Source organism: Eschscholzia californica, unplaced genomic scaffold (genome assembly GCF_041429995.1).
Source record: "Eschscholzia californica isolate CP2 unplaced genomic scaffold, dmEscCali1.0.p SCAF_4, whole genome shotgun sequence".
NCBI lineage: Eukaryota > Viridiplantae > Streptophyta > Magnoliopsida > Ranunculales > Papaveraceae > Eschscholzia > Eschscholzia californica.
Genome location: NW_028238461.1, coordinates 10,997,952 through 11,011,477, shown reverse-complemented (window position 1 = coordinate 11,011,477; position 13,526 = coordinate 10,997,952). Strand labels below are relative to the sequence as shown.

Below are 13,526 nucleotides of genomic sequence, written 5' to 3'. Positions count from 1 at the left end.
ACCTGATCTTTGGTCTTTATGGCATATGCCCAAACTTTCCTGGAAGCATCATCTATAAAAGTAACAAAATACAAAGCACCACCAAGTGTTTTGACCTTTAAAGGTCCACAAACGTCAGAATAAACAAGCTCCAAAACACTGGATTTTCTTTCAGATGCATTCCTTTGAAAGGATACTCTATGTTGCTTTCCTACTAAACAATGAGAACAAGTGTTTAAATTTATACCTTTTACGTTCGGTAAGTCTTGTCGTTTAGCAAGGATTTGAAGTCCTTTCTCGCTCATGTGCCCGAGTCTTCTATGCCAAAGATCAGTGGAAGAATTTTTTTCAACTGCATTCAATTCTCCTTTACACAGTTTTACTTGAGTTCTGTATAAAGTACAACACTTCTTCCCTCTTGCTATCACCATTGACCCTTTTGTGAGCTTCCACTTTCCATCACCAAAGTGACTGTGGTACCCTTCATCATCTAATACTCCGGTAGAGATTAGGTTATATCAAAGATCTGGTATATGCCTCACATTCTTAAGAATCAATGTACTCCCTATGCTCGTCTCAATTTTCACTTCTCCAATTCCTACGATTTTTGAGAAACCTAAGTTTCCCATCCTGACTTTGCCAAGGTCACCAGTTCTGTAAGAGTTAAAGAAATCCTTACATGGAATAGCATGATACGAAGCACCTGAGTCAACCAACCATGTCGTTTCTGGTTCTGACTCAGCCATACTTAAGCAAGTGTCTCCACAACCTGAGAGTAAGATAATGTCATCACTTGAGGCAACTGCCGCAACATTATCTTGTTTTTCATCATCCTTTTTATTTTCCTTCTTTGTTTTCTTGCAATCACTCTTGTAATGACCCATTTTTCCACAACCAAAACATCTAACTTCTTTCTTTGGTTTTGATCTCCCCCTTGACTTATCACGGTTATGAGGTTTTCTACTTTTACCTCTCCCCCGTCTTTCTGTAACAAGTGCCTCTGAATGAGACTCGTCTGACGATGATTTCCTTCATGGTGACTTGGAGGAAGATGTGTATATGGAACAACCAACTGGGTTTGAAGTTAAAGGTAAGGAACACTTGGTTTGTAAGTTAGAGAAGAGTTTATATGGGCTGAAACAAGCACCAAGACAGTGGTACAAAAAGTTTGAATCATTCATGAAGGATCAAGGGTATCACAGGACGGCTTCAGATCATTGTGTTTTCGTTCATAAATTTCCTGATGGAGATTTGATTATACTTCTACTTTATGTTGATGATATGTTGATTGTTGGTCAGGATGCTAATAAAATTAGCAGGTTAAAGAAGGAACTAAACAAGTATTTCGATATGAAAGACTTGGGTCCAGCAAAACAAATTCTTGGCATGCATATCTCTCGTGATAGGAAAGCTGGAAAACTTTGGCTATCACAAGAAAGATACATTGAGAAGGTTCTAGAAAGGTTCAATATGGACAAGACAAAACCAGTGAGTTGTCCATTAGCCAGTCACTTCAAGTTGACTCGTGATCAGTGTCCATCAACTAGAAGTGAGAAAGAAGAAATGGAGAAAATTCCTTATGCTTCAGCTGTAGGAAGCTTGATGTATGCAATGGTGTGTACAAGACCGGACATTGCATTTGCAGTTGGAGTAGTAAGCAGATTTCTTGCTAATCCAGGCAAAGAGCATTGGTTAGCAGTGAAGTGGATTCTGAAGTATCTTAGAGGTACGTCTAAAGCTCGTATATGTTTTGGTAATGATAAGCCAGTATTAGTCGGTTACACAGATGCAGACATGGCAGGAGATGTAGACTCTAAAAGGTCCACATCAGGCTACTTATTTACACTTTCAGGGGGAGCAGTGTCATGGCAATCTAAATTACAAAAGTGTGTAGCTTTATCTACTACAGAGGCAGAATATATTGCCATTACAGAATGTTGCAAGGAGATGTTATGGATGAAGAGACTGTTAGAAGAACTTGGTATGAAACAAGATAATTATGTTATTCATTGCGACAGTCAGAGTGCCATCCACCTCAGTAAGAATTCTAGTTTCCATTCCAAGTCCAAGCATATAAATGTGAGATACCAGTGGATCCAAGATGTTCTTGAAGAAAAGGTGTTGAAGATCGAGAAAATCCATACTGAAGACAATGGTTCAGATATGATGACAAAACCATTACCCAAAGGCAAACATGAGCTATGTAGCAGTGTTGCAGGTTTGGGGGTGGTAGGTCCCTCTTCATAAGTCGGGAGGGGGAGTTTGTTGGGGTCCCTCCTTATAATTAAAGGACTCCTAGTTGGAATAGGATTTCCCTTATTCCTTGTTTGGGGAAAAAATAGAAACTTCTATTTTTTCAAGCCTAAAAAGGAATTCCTATTTCTATTGGTAAACCTCCTTATTTATTATTATAAATAGGGAATGAAAGGGAAGAGATTATACACAACAACTTCCAGAACAAAGAGAAGTCAGAGAAAGAGAGATTTCTGAAGTGGTTCTTTCAAGAGAGATTGAAAGAGCAGAATATTGGTTTGAAGAAAAGAAGATTATTAATCTTGTGAAGCAACTTAGTTTGTGGTTATCTTCTTCAACCTTTAGTAATCTAGGATTTGTTCAAATCCTAAGGAGTAAGAGATTTTATTTCTTTGTTTCTTTGTTCAGTTTATCCACCATAGGTTTGGTGAAGAGTTGTCCAAGAGTGTTTCTACACATCTTGAAGAATTGTGTAAACCATTATTTAATTATAGTGGAAGATTTCTGGACTAGGTCCCGTGATTTTTTACCTTCTAGTTTGGAGGGGTTTTTTGCCACGTTAAATAATCTTGGTGTCTCTACTTTTACTTTCGCATCGTTTATCTTCATATTACTGAACAAGTTAATTAGGTTATTTTTCCTAACAGCATCTGAATCTAACTCATGTATATTTCTGTTTTAATCTGATTTCCTTGAATTCTCACACCTTCCGTCGAGTCAGTTCTTTAAGATGATTGTTGAACTTCAACTTTGTACTGAATTTGGGATGAAGGTCTGACTCAAATGTATAAACCAGATGAATTCCTTCTTTTAGGTAGTGTGTTTTTTCTCCACATAAGCTAACTTTACTTGTGGTTTGAATTGAGTCAAGTTAGATTCGAGATCATCTGTTTTTGTCTAATTTGTGATGTCTGGTTTATTTGTATGGCTAATTCAGGTTGATTTTAGATATATGAAAATAATCGACATGAGAAAATGATACTCTGGTAACGAAGCATATAATATCTAAATCCTCTCCGCTCTTTAGTGTTATACCGAAAAAGCTTATGCGTTTGCTGATTTTAGTTGTGTCTTGTTTTGTAACTTGGGATATTGAGCCTTCCACTGACCTTTTTTGTTTACATAAGCTGCATTCATTCATAGCAACCCTCGTACAGGGTTGTGACTATTCTGATTTGGCTTCGAATGAACATCTAGCAAAGTTTGATAGGTGTTTGAAGAATGTTTTTCCTCCTCGGTATTTGAGACGTGTCTCTTCGGCCATAAGCTCATTACAACTTTAACAAAAGAGGGAAGTGGCTTACTATGCAAAATTGTGCTACAAATCGATTCAAAATCACTATGCAAAGCTACCACCAACTGAACAAAACGACATTTCTCCCTACGAGCACTATAAAGAGCAAAAAAATCGGGAACTCTTCAGACTCTGTAAGAACTAACTAATCCCAAAGATCAAGGGTTACAAAATGAAATTCTTGAGTACTTATATCTCTAATACCAGCTTCCAACTTATATTATGTTGCAACTCGCAAAGTTCGACTGCATAAACAAATTTGCTAAGTAGTTCCACATTCCACGACAAGTTTGAAATTTCACCGATTGATACCCAATTGTGTTATCCACATAGTTATTAATCTACGTAATAAGTTTCAAATTGTTTGCTTCCCTAGTCCTAGATAACTCTTCTAGCGTTTTCCTATCTAGGTTATTCTAATTCGTGGTTTCTAAGGTTTTCTAATCTTGATTTTGTTTAACAATTCATACTTGAGAAAGATAAAACCAAAATTTAATGAAAAAAATGTCTGACTCAAAGTTTTATGTTGGAATGATGTTTGTCTTTCTCCTTAGGAATATTCTTCAACTATTTCCTTCAATTTTCTTAGTTCGACCATGATCAACAATGCCTCCATAATTTTTCTCTCGACAAATTTTATTAGCGATAAAGAAGGTGTAGAAGAAGCCTAGTGTTTATGGAAGAAAAAATATAAGACTTAAATTTCAAAGTTTTGCGTTTAAAGTGGTTGTCTTTATGTGATAATATATATTGAATGATGGGTTGGAAGAGAAATACTCTCTCCAATGCCGGCAAAACAATTCTTCTTAAAAGTGAGTTATCTTCTATCCCCATTTATTTTTTGCCAGCGCTTTGGGGAAAGCTAAATAGTTTCCGGGGTGTAAAATTTTAAAGGAAATATGTAGAAATTTAGAAATTTTTCGGGGAAATAAAAAAAAAAACACTCCACCTCACCTCACTCTCTCTCCACCTCACCTCACTCTCTCTCCACCTCACCTCTGTCTTCTCTGATTAGGTCGCCGGCCGGAAAATTTTCCGACCGACGACCATGAAAAAAAAATTCACTCTCTCTCTCTCTCTCTAGAAACTCCGACGAAGGGGTTTCCCTTCGCCGGAGTTCCGGTCTGTTGAAGAACAGACCGGATCTGGTCTGTTGAAGAACAGACCGATCTGTTGAAGAACAGACCGGAACTCCGGCGAAGGGAAACCCCTTCGCCGGAGTTTCAAGAGAGAGAGAGTGAGTGAAATATATATATTTTTTTCATGGTCGCCGGCCGGAAAGTTTTCCGGCCGGCGACCTAATCAGAGAAGATAAAGAGGTGAGGTGGAGAGAGAGAGAGCTGAGGTGGAGAAGTATTTTGCTTTCCCCCTAAATAAAATTGTCAAACAAAATTGACCAAGTCTTCACACCCCGGAAACTATTTAGATTTCCCCAAAGTGCTGTCCTTTTGAAAATTTCTATGTGGGACTCTAAAATTTAGAGTTTGAGTCTTACATTGGAGATGCTCTCAAGGGGAGGTGTCAATATAAGCACAATGGGGTCCGTTCGAGGCAGATTTCCTCAAATATAAACACCAAAAAGAGCAAGAGATTGGGATTCCAAACCCCACCCTGAAAGATACAAAATTGACCAAGTCTTCACACCCCGGAAACTATTTAGATTTCCCCAAAGTGCTGTCCTTTTGAAAAATTTTATGTGGGACTCTAAAATTTAGAGTTTGAGTCTTACATTGGAGATGCTCTCAAGGGGAGGTGTCAATATAAGCACAATGGGGTCCGTTCGAGACAGATTTCCTCAAATATAAACACCAAAAAGAGCAAGAGATTGGGATTCCAAACCCCACCCTGAAAGATACAAAATTGACCAAGTCTTCACACCCCGGAAACTATTTAGATTTCCCCAAAGTGCTGTCATTTTGAAAATTTTTATGTGGGACTCTAAAATTTAGAGTTTGAGTCTTACATTGGAGATGCTCTCAAGGGGAGGTGTCAATATAAGCACAATGGGGTCCGTTCGAGACAGATTTCCTCAAATATAAACACCAAAAAGAGCAACAATTTGGGATTCTAAACCCCACCCTGAAAGATACCAAATTCTACCTCTCAACAAGTCTCGAGCAATCGGAAAGTCATTCATTATTCCACCAACCTATGCCAGAGTCTAGAGAGAGAAAGTTTTAGAGAGAATTGTTGGTGTTTGGTTTGGTGGTGAACCAGAACAGAAGTCAACCACGACAACAAATTCCACTGTGAGGTGATGATGATGATGATGAAGAAGAAGAAGCAGATCTCACTGTGGAGCCATTCACAACCAAATTCAAGAGTACCAAGATCTCAATTGCGTTTCCTGACACGGTTATGATCCCACCTCTTAAACCCTCATCAAATCTCAACCCAGGATCCATTATCATCAATCATTATCACCTGCACTGACAATCTTATCTTTCTTCTTCAATGGATGCCGCTGCATCTCGTCCGGCAGTAGTCATCGACAATGGCACCGGGTAAAAAAAATAACTCCTCCCCACACACACACTACCTGTTTGATGAAATTCCTCTGTTCAAATTTCTCACTAACTTATAAAAATCATATTTTTCTCATCAATTTTCAGGTATTCTAAGATGGGTTTTGCGGGAAATGTCGAACCTTGCTTTATAATTCCGACAGTTGTTGCTGCTAATGAGTCATTTCTGAACCAACCTAGAGGTTCAGTAAAGGGGGGCAATTTATTAGCACAACATAGTGCTGGTGTTATGGCAGATCTTGATTTTTATATTGGAGAAGAAGCAGTATCTAGATCTAGATCAAGTAGTACTTATAATCTAAGTTACCCAATTCACCATGGTCAAGTGGAGAATTGGGATGCCATGGAAAGATTTTGGCAACAATGTATATTCAATTACTTGAGATGTGATCCTGAAGATCATTATTTTCTTCTTACTGAAAGCCCTTTAACTCCTCCTGAAAATCGCGAGTACACTGGAGAAATTATGTTCGAGACGTTTAATGTTCCCGGGCTTTATATTGCTGTTCAGCCAGTTCTCGCTCTCGCCGCGGGTTATACCACTTCTAAGGTTTGTCTGTGTTGAACTTCATATTTGTGTTGTTGTCATTGTGCACTAGATATTAGAATTTAGAAGAATTTGATGATGGAAGATAGGTCACTTTTTCAGGAATGGGATGAGTGTAAAATGAGAAATTGAAACCATTAATAGGTATTCTGTTTTATGTAGTTCTCTTGAACACAACCCAAATTCGTATTCTATGCTAAAGACATGATTGACTTAATCTCCTTGTCGGAGATGAGCACTCAGCGAAAAAAAAACCCTCAACAATATATATGTTATTTAAGCCTGTTATTGTAGTGTCAATCTGCTGACTTTTACGTTTTTATCGACAAATCTTCGTCTCTCAGTGTGAAATGACAGGGGTGGTAGTGGATGTTGGAGATGGGGCTACACATGTTGTACCTGTTGCAGATGGTTATGTTATTGGGAGCTGCATCAAATCCATACCTATTGCCGGAAGGGATGTCACCCACTTTGTTCAGCAGCTCATGCGGGTAAAGCTAGTTTGGTTCTCATCTTTGTATAAATTAGAGATATAGTGCTACATCTGACGGAAGATGGATATTTAGTATTTCGCCTAATTTTAAAGTTTGCCATAGTTTACAATTTATAGATTTTTGACAAATTGAATTAGGAGATCACCAAAATGTAATGCGACAACAGAATATACATGTAGACATGAATATATTCATATAAACTGAGCCAAACCTTTGTTATTTTATCCGAGGAAACACACCTACAAATATAACTAACGATGTGTTCAAAATGTGTCAACTAAGACACGTGAACATGTGTGTATGTTTCTTGTGAACCACAGTTCATGCAATCATACTTGAATTTGGTTGTTTAGCAGTTTACATTTAAGTCATGAACTGTAATTCTTTAAACTATAATTATCCTGCAAGGGTTGGTTTGTTTTTCATGTTGCTTGCACTTTTCATTGTTCCAGGAAAGAGGAGAGCATGTACCACCAGAAGACTCTTTTGAAGTAGCCCGAAAGGTTAAAGAGATGTATTGCTACACTTGTTCGGATATAGTTAAGGTAATCCTATTTAATTTTATAGAAGTTAATGAAGGCAAGTATTAGAGTTCTTTTGTTGGTAATATTCAAGTCATACTATTTGCTGATGATGGTAACTCAAACTCACCTTACTTCACCTGTGTTAATATTTCCTTTTCTTACTTTTCGCACATTTCGATCAGTAGGAAAAACTTACAAGAGGTAAAAGATTGTATGTGATAGTTCAAAACCTTCATTGGTTGCAGGAGTACAATAAACATGACAAAGAACCATCCAAGTACATCAAGCAATTAAGAGGAATTAAACCTAAGACAGGAGCTGCATACTCCTGTGATGTCGGCTACGAACGCTTTCTTGGCCCTGAGGTTTTAACTTTTCCTTATTATAAATTCTTGTTTACCCAATTGTTATAATTATCCAAGATTGATCGTATACCCATGCTACTCATTCTATTTCAAAAGGAAACTATAAAAATTACATTTTCTCACACACAAATTCTTGTTTCGCCGAGTATGATGTACAGTTGCGGCACATATACTGTGCCTTGCAAAAGCATCGGAAAACCGATAACTGGAAGTCATCCTTTCTCCTCATTATCTTATACTCCTCTTGATTATACGATCTCTCTCTCGTTGCTTGTTTTTCACTAATGCTTTGTATTAGTTTCTGTCTCCAATGAACTTTCTCGGGTGAATCTTTATGTCTTATGCAGATTTTCTTCAATCCTGAGATATACAGCACCGACTTTACAACCCCTTTGCCTGCTGTAATAGACAAATGCATTCAATCAGCACCCATTGATACAAGGAGGGCTCTCTATAAGGTATCGTTTACGAGGATGATAGTATAATTTCTGTTTATTCCAGGAGACGAGGAACGTTTTCTAATGTATGATAAATCCCATGCCGAGCAATGTATAACCTGATACATTATTACTTGGCTCGCCATTCATCGCTTGCTCTGTTGTTGAAACTCCAATTTCATGCAATAATGCATATACAACAAACAGTTCCAATAGTATATGAGCTTTAATATTGAATCTACTTAAGCTTCCCTCCTTTTCTTCACAAAATTGTGAGTTTTATGCCCTTCTCTCAGAACATTGTGCTATCTGGAGGGTCAACTATGTTCAAGGATTTCCACAGAAGGTTACAACGAGATCTAAAGAAGATCGTGGATGCTCGAGTTCTTCTATCCGATTCTAGGCTTGATGGGGGAGTTAAAGTAAGTGCTCCGTTTCAATTAAAGAATTGCCCTTTTTGTTTGGAAGGGTCTGTCTGACATTTGATCCTCTCGCCTTTCTCCCCTCCAGACGCAACCAGTTGAAGTTAATGTAGTCAGCCATCCCATCCAGAGGTTTGCAGTTTGGTTTGGAGGCTCAGTACTTGCATCAACACCTGAGTTCTACGCTGTATGTTTTGTCATACCCTTCATCCATATTGATTGGTTTTTAATATCTTATTGCTAGATGAAATTGCAAACTGCGACTTACTCCTAGAATGTGTAGCATTTAGGTTTACATTGTGTTATTGACGATAAATGCCGAAATATTCTTTAAACCAAAGGCTCGGTACTTTCACATATAATATCGTATGTCGTGCTACGATTTCTAGGTCAAATGGACTCCAAGTATGAAGAGCAACCTTCATAATATCTTAGTCACAGACCTCAGTTTTTGGCCTAACAAATCACCCGGGTATAAGACTCCGAAGTTTCATACCAAGCAATCATGTTATCATAGAATTGTTACTATATCCAGTAGCTTCCTCTTTATTACACAAGTTCATCTGTTCTTCTTAATCATTTTATTACCTTTTTACAGAAAACATACATTTACCTATTATCTTAGTGTGGGATTTGAGTAAAAAAAAGTTGAAAGAAAATCTGAAAGAATTGTGTTATATGCACAGGCTTGCCATACAAAAGCAGAATACGAGGAGTACGGAGCGAGCATCTGCCGCACAAACCCTGTTTTCAAGGGAATGTATTAATATGGTGTCTAACTTGTTCAGGTCACTGATATCCCATGTTTCAGCCGACCCCTAACTTCTATAATCAACAAATAAACGAACCTCACTGTCGGTATGTAACCAGGTGAACTTTCTGAGCTCCAATTAGTGCAGCAGCAGCAAGGTTCGACTTACTTTCTGAAGACAACTGCCGTAGAATAGATGCTGGAATATTTGATTGTTGTCGTGGATGACAACCATATTCGTGAAGTTCGACTGCTACTCAAGAAAGCATGTCTTTGTTTTCCTCGGAACCAAAGAGACGTCTGGCGGTTGTAGGGCAACACCAAGCAGCATTTTCTAGTGAGATAAAGAAAATGCCGTTAGAATAGCTGAAATAGAGATGAGCTCAATGTTGTTTTTGTTTTCAGCAGAGTCCATGATAATAACATTTTTTGTATGAAATATTTTTATGAAATAATGCATTAAAACTTTGTTGCTATTTGACAAGAAAACTATTTTTTTTTTATTTCGGTTCTGCTTTCCTTTTCCATATTAGTTGACTCCATTTATGCCTTGGTGAGAGGTATTATCAGATCATTTTCTATTGAGTCCACATGAATCTCACAAAATAGTATTTTGAATTATGTAGCTTTGTAGCTACAAATACACCCATCTTGATTTATGAAACTAATGTTCTAAAGTAGAAATCCGTAGTTTCGATTGCACATGAAAAAAGGGCAAACCATAATACTTGATATGATATACCCCATTACTTGATAGGGAATTATTGAACTCTTTTCAGCCAAATGAAACCCACCCTGGAAATATTATTACACTAAAATGCTTTATGTATCTGAAGGTTACATCAAAACTTCATCTGAACAACAAAAATGAATCAGTTGTTACACAAATTTCCACAAGGAATTGAGTGAAGAATCCAACCAACACACGTAAGAATAAAGACCAAAGAATTCGATTAAGACCTTTTAAGCGGATAATCATAGCTCAAAAGGGATGGTGATGGGCCAATTCCCATTTCTTCGGATGTCAAAATTGTTCTCCAAAAATGTGATAAAGATGAAGGGCAAAAAATCTAGAGATAACAATGTCTCTAAGGAGCTCTATCAAAGGGCTTGGTGTCGTTGTAGCAGACGTCCCAGACAGCTTCCATGGCATCCTTAGCAGCTGCTTCTGAGCAATATGGATTTGCAGTTACTGACTTCATAACTCTTCTTCTTACGCAATCCTTCAAAATATTAGTAAAATTTCAGAGTTAGGCTTACCCAAAGAGAATCAAGACCTCCATTAATGTCAGCAATTATATATATGCACTAGAAAGAAACTGGTGATTAGATAGACAAGAAATATGCAGATACACATGCAAATGAGAAGAAGATGAAAATATAAGAAAATTTTGATCAATCAACAAAGGTTTCTTGTTTCCTGATTGTGTCATTTTCAGGAAGAGTAATTCTAAGATAGTTACACTAATAAGCATATGCAATTTTTCTTTCTTCTGGCTGAAAATTTACAAATATTTCATTGAATAATGCTCGCTATGAGGTATAGAATACGACTACCAGAGGTAGTATGAGGTATAGAATACGAGGTAGTTGGTACATCTATGATAAATGGAAGCTTTAGTTGACAATAAAAACAGTGATAACACCAATACCTTGAGATTCAAAGCAAGTAAGTTATCTTATTCCTTGCATGGATTAAAGAAGAAAAAAAGTTCAATCACTGAAACCAAGCAGGTACATACTGCTACAAAATTTTTCAATATAAGCTATTCAAAAGGATGGAGAAGCACGACTATAGGATTTTACCTTTACTTTATCAAACAGAAAGGAAATGTAATACTTTCGAGAATATCGGTTACCTTTATGAATCCTTTTCGTTCATCTAAGGATTACTTTAAGTATACGTACTTCTGATTTCTTTTAGTCTTGAATTTTCTTTTCCATGTATTGAGTAATTGACCGGTAAAGCCAAATAGCCAATAACTCTTTTGATAAGATAGGTTATGCTATATCGTTGACTATGATAAGGTGCATATTTATTGTCACGAGTTTACATGATTACATCCAAAATGTAAATATGCTAAACTTAGCACATAATCAAATTCTTACAAGTTCAAAATTCAGCACATATATCAAGTAACAACATGAAGTATGTTGTAAACTGAAGGTAAGAACGAATAACACTTACTTGTTCATGACCCCGTAGCTTCATGAACCCACGTAATAGTTCACGTTTGTAGTGGCAATCACCACTTAGATGTCCAGCACGAATCTATCAACATTAAGAAAAAAAAAATTTATAACTATGTTCGGGATATTTATTGAAACTAAACCCATGGCTTAAATTTCTAACTGAAAATGCACAAACGAGGCTAACCTCACTACAAGCATGATGAGCACAATCCGCCCAATCTAAGTTAGCAGCTCTACAATCGTCATAAGCATGAATCAATTCGTGAATGACAACTTGATTCACCTCATCTTGAATGTTCATGTGGTTACTGCAAACTATTATCTAAAGATTCCAACACACAATTAAAAAAAAGCGCATATTTCAAAAGATAAGCACATAAACAACAATAAATAGTCTAATAAAGAAGTAGATAAAAGATCGGATTACAACTCGAAACTTAGACTTATTTAAGTTGTTGATTTTCTACAAACATGTTTCAAATGTCAAAAACAACATGAAAAATTGTAAAGTGTCTCTTTTTAGCTGCAATAAGTTTCAAATTTCAAACATTCATTATTCATTAATAGTACATTTTAGAAATTCACACATCAATCAAGCAAAACCCTAAACCCCTAAAAGATGGGTTTCAATTCAATTCTTCCAATTCTTTGTTTCCTAACTTAATAAATAAAATTTGTTACTATCTCTCGAAATCTAATCAAACCAGAAGAGAAAGGGGGGTAATTTCCGGTAAGTCTCATACTCAACAAGCATAAAACTTTATTTCAATTCACAAATTAAACAAATCAAGTAGAGAAAAAATGAATGATAGTAAAATTATACCCCTTGACCTCGAACGTATCCACCACTGATCTGTTTATCACAGTTGATAGCCTTGATGAAATTATCCCCTAATACACAACCAGCTTTCTCTATATTCTCTTTCAAGAACTTCACTGTCGGAGCTGTTACAAATAGATCGATTAAATATAACATTGATGGAAGTGAAAGTCCACCATAAACCCTAAACTGAAATCGGCAGAAGAGAACGTAGTGAGAGAGAGAGAGAGGGAGTACTTCGAAGGCTTCTACGGATCATGTCTTGACATTCCTCGACTGTTCTACCTCCGTATGGAGAGGAACTTCCAGAAGCTGTACTTGCTGCTGGGGATTCCTCTTCCATCTTCTTCAATCCCGGGGAAATTCTCTCTCTCTTTCTCTCTAAAATTCCCTCTCTCTTTCTCTCTAAAATTCCCTCTTTCTCTCTCTAAAATCGGAAATGTTGCAGACGGATATTATGGTCAAGAAACTGACTAGTTCGGCCCACCCTACCCCAACTCTTACCACGGGGGCCCAAATTGCCGGGATGTCTAGTCAAGCCCGAACCCAGCCCCTTCTGTCGACGTGACAGATTTGGTCTGCCCCATAGTGTCCCGACTCAGGCAGGGACTACGTGGGTCGCCCCATACCCATCCGGGGAGGGCTAGAAGAACTCTAGCCCCACCTGACCCAACTCCACCCGGGGGCGGGGTTGGCTCAAGTTGCTGCGATGTTTGGCCCAACCCAAGTCTAGGCCCTTCTATTGAAGAAGCAACTTTGTTCTGCCTTCATAGGCCCCGTTTGGTTCCGCTTAAAAAAAGCTAAAAGCCAGCTTTTAGCATATTTTAAGCACTTATTGAAAAGGGTTAATTCCGTTTTGGCCCCCGATTTGTGACCAACTGGCCGTTTTAGCCCCCATAAGTGTCCGGCAGTTCGTTTTGGC

General features: G+C 37.5%; 2 protein-coding genes across 2 annotated transcripts; one reads left to right on the top strand and one right to left on the bottom strand.

Annotated features, from left to right (window-relative positions):
- Window positions 1–5,506: 5,506 nt before the first annotated feature.
- DIS1 (Actin-like ATPase superfamily protein) lies at window positions 5,507–10,080 on the top strand. The gene is made up of 10 exons (XM_086632816.1): window positions 5,507–6,030; window positions 6,139–6,601; window positions 6,943–7,089; window positions 7,545–7,637; window positions 7,862–7,981; window positions 8,329–8,439; window positions 8,715–8,840; window positions 8,929–9,027; window positions 9,527–9,628; window positions 9,711–10,080. The coding sequence occupies exons 1-9, from the start codon at window positions 5,981–5,983 to the stop codon at window positions 9,605–9,607; spliced, it is 1,290 nt and encodes a 429-aa protein (XP_086488942.1). The 5' UTR covers window positions 5,507–5,980; the 3' UTR covers window positions 9,608–9,628; window positions 9,711–10,080.
- A 283-nt stretch (window positions 10,081–10,363) lies between these two features.
- On the bottom strand, window positions 10,364–13,067 carry LOC147542632 (Ku70-binding family protein). The gene is made up of 5 exons (XM_086632817.1): window positions 12,842–13,067; window positions 12,608–12,729; window positions 11,969–12,106; window positions 11,780–11,863; window positions 10,364–10,814 (listed from the first exon to the last, which is right to left on the bottom strand). The coding sequence occupies exons 1-5, from the start codon at window positions 12,945–12,947 to the stop codon at window positions 10,680–10,682; spliced, it is 585 nt and encodes a 194-aa protein (XP_086488943.1). The 5' UTR covers window positions 12,948–13,067; the 3' UTR covers window positions 10,364–10,679.
- Window positions 13,068–13,526: the final 459 nt, after the last annotated feature.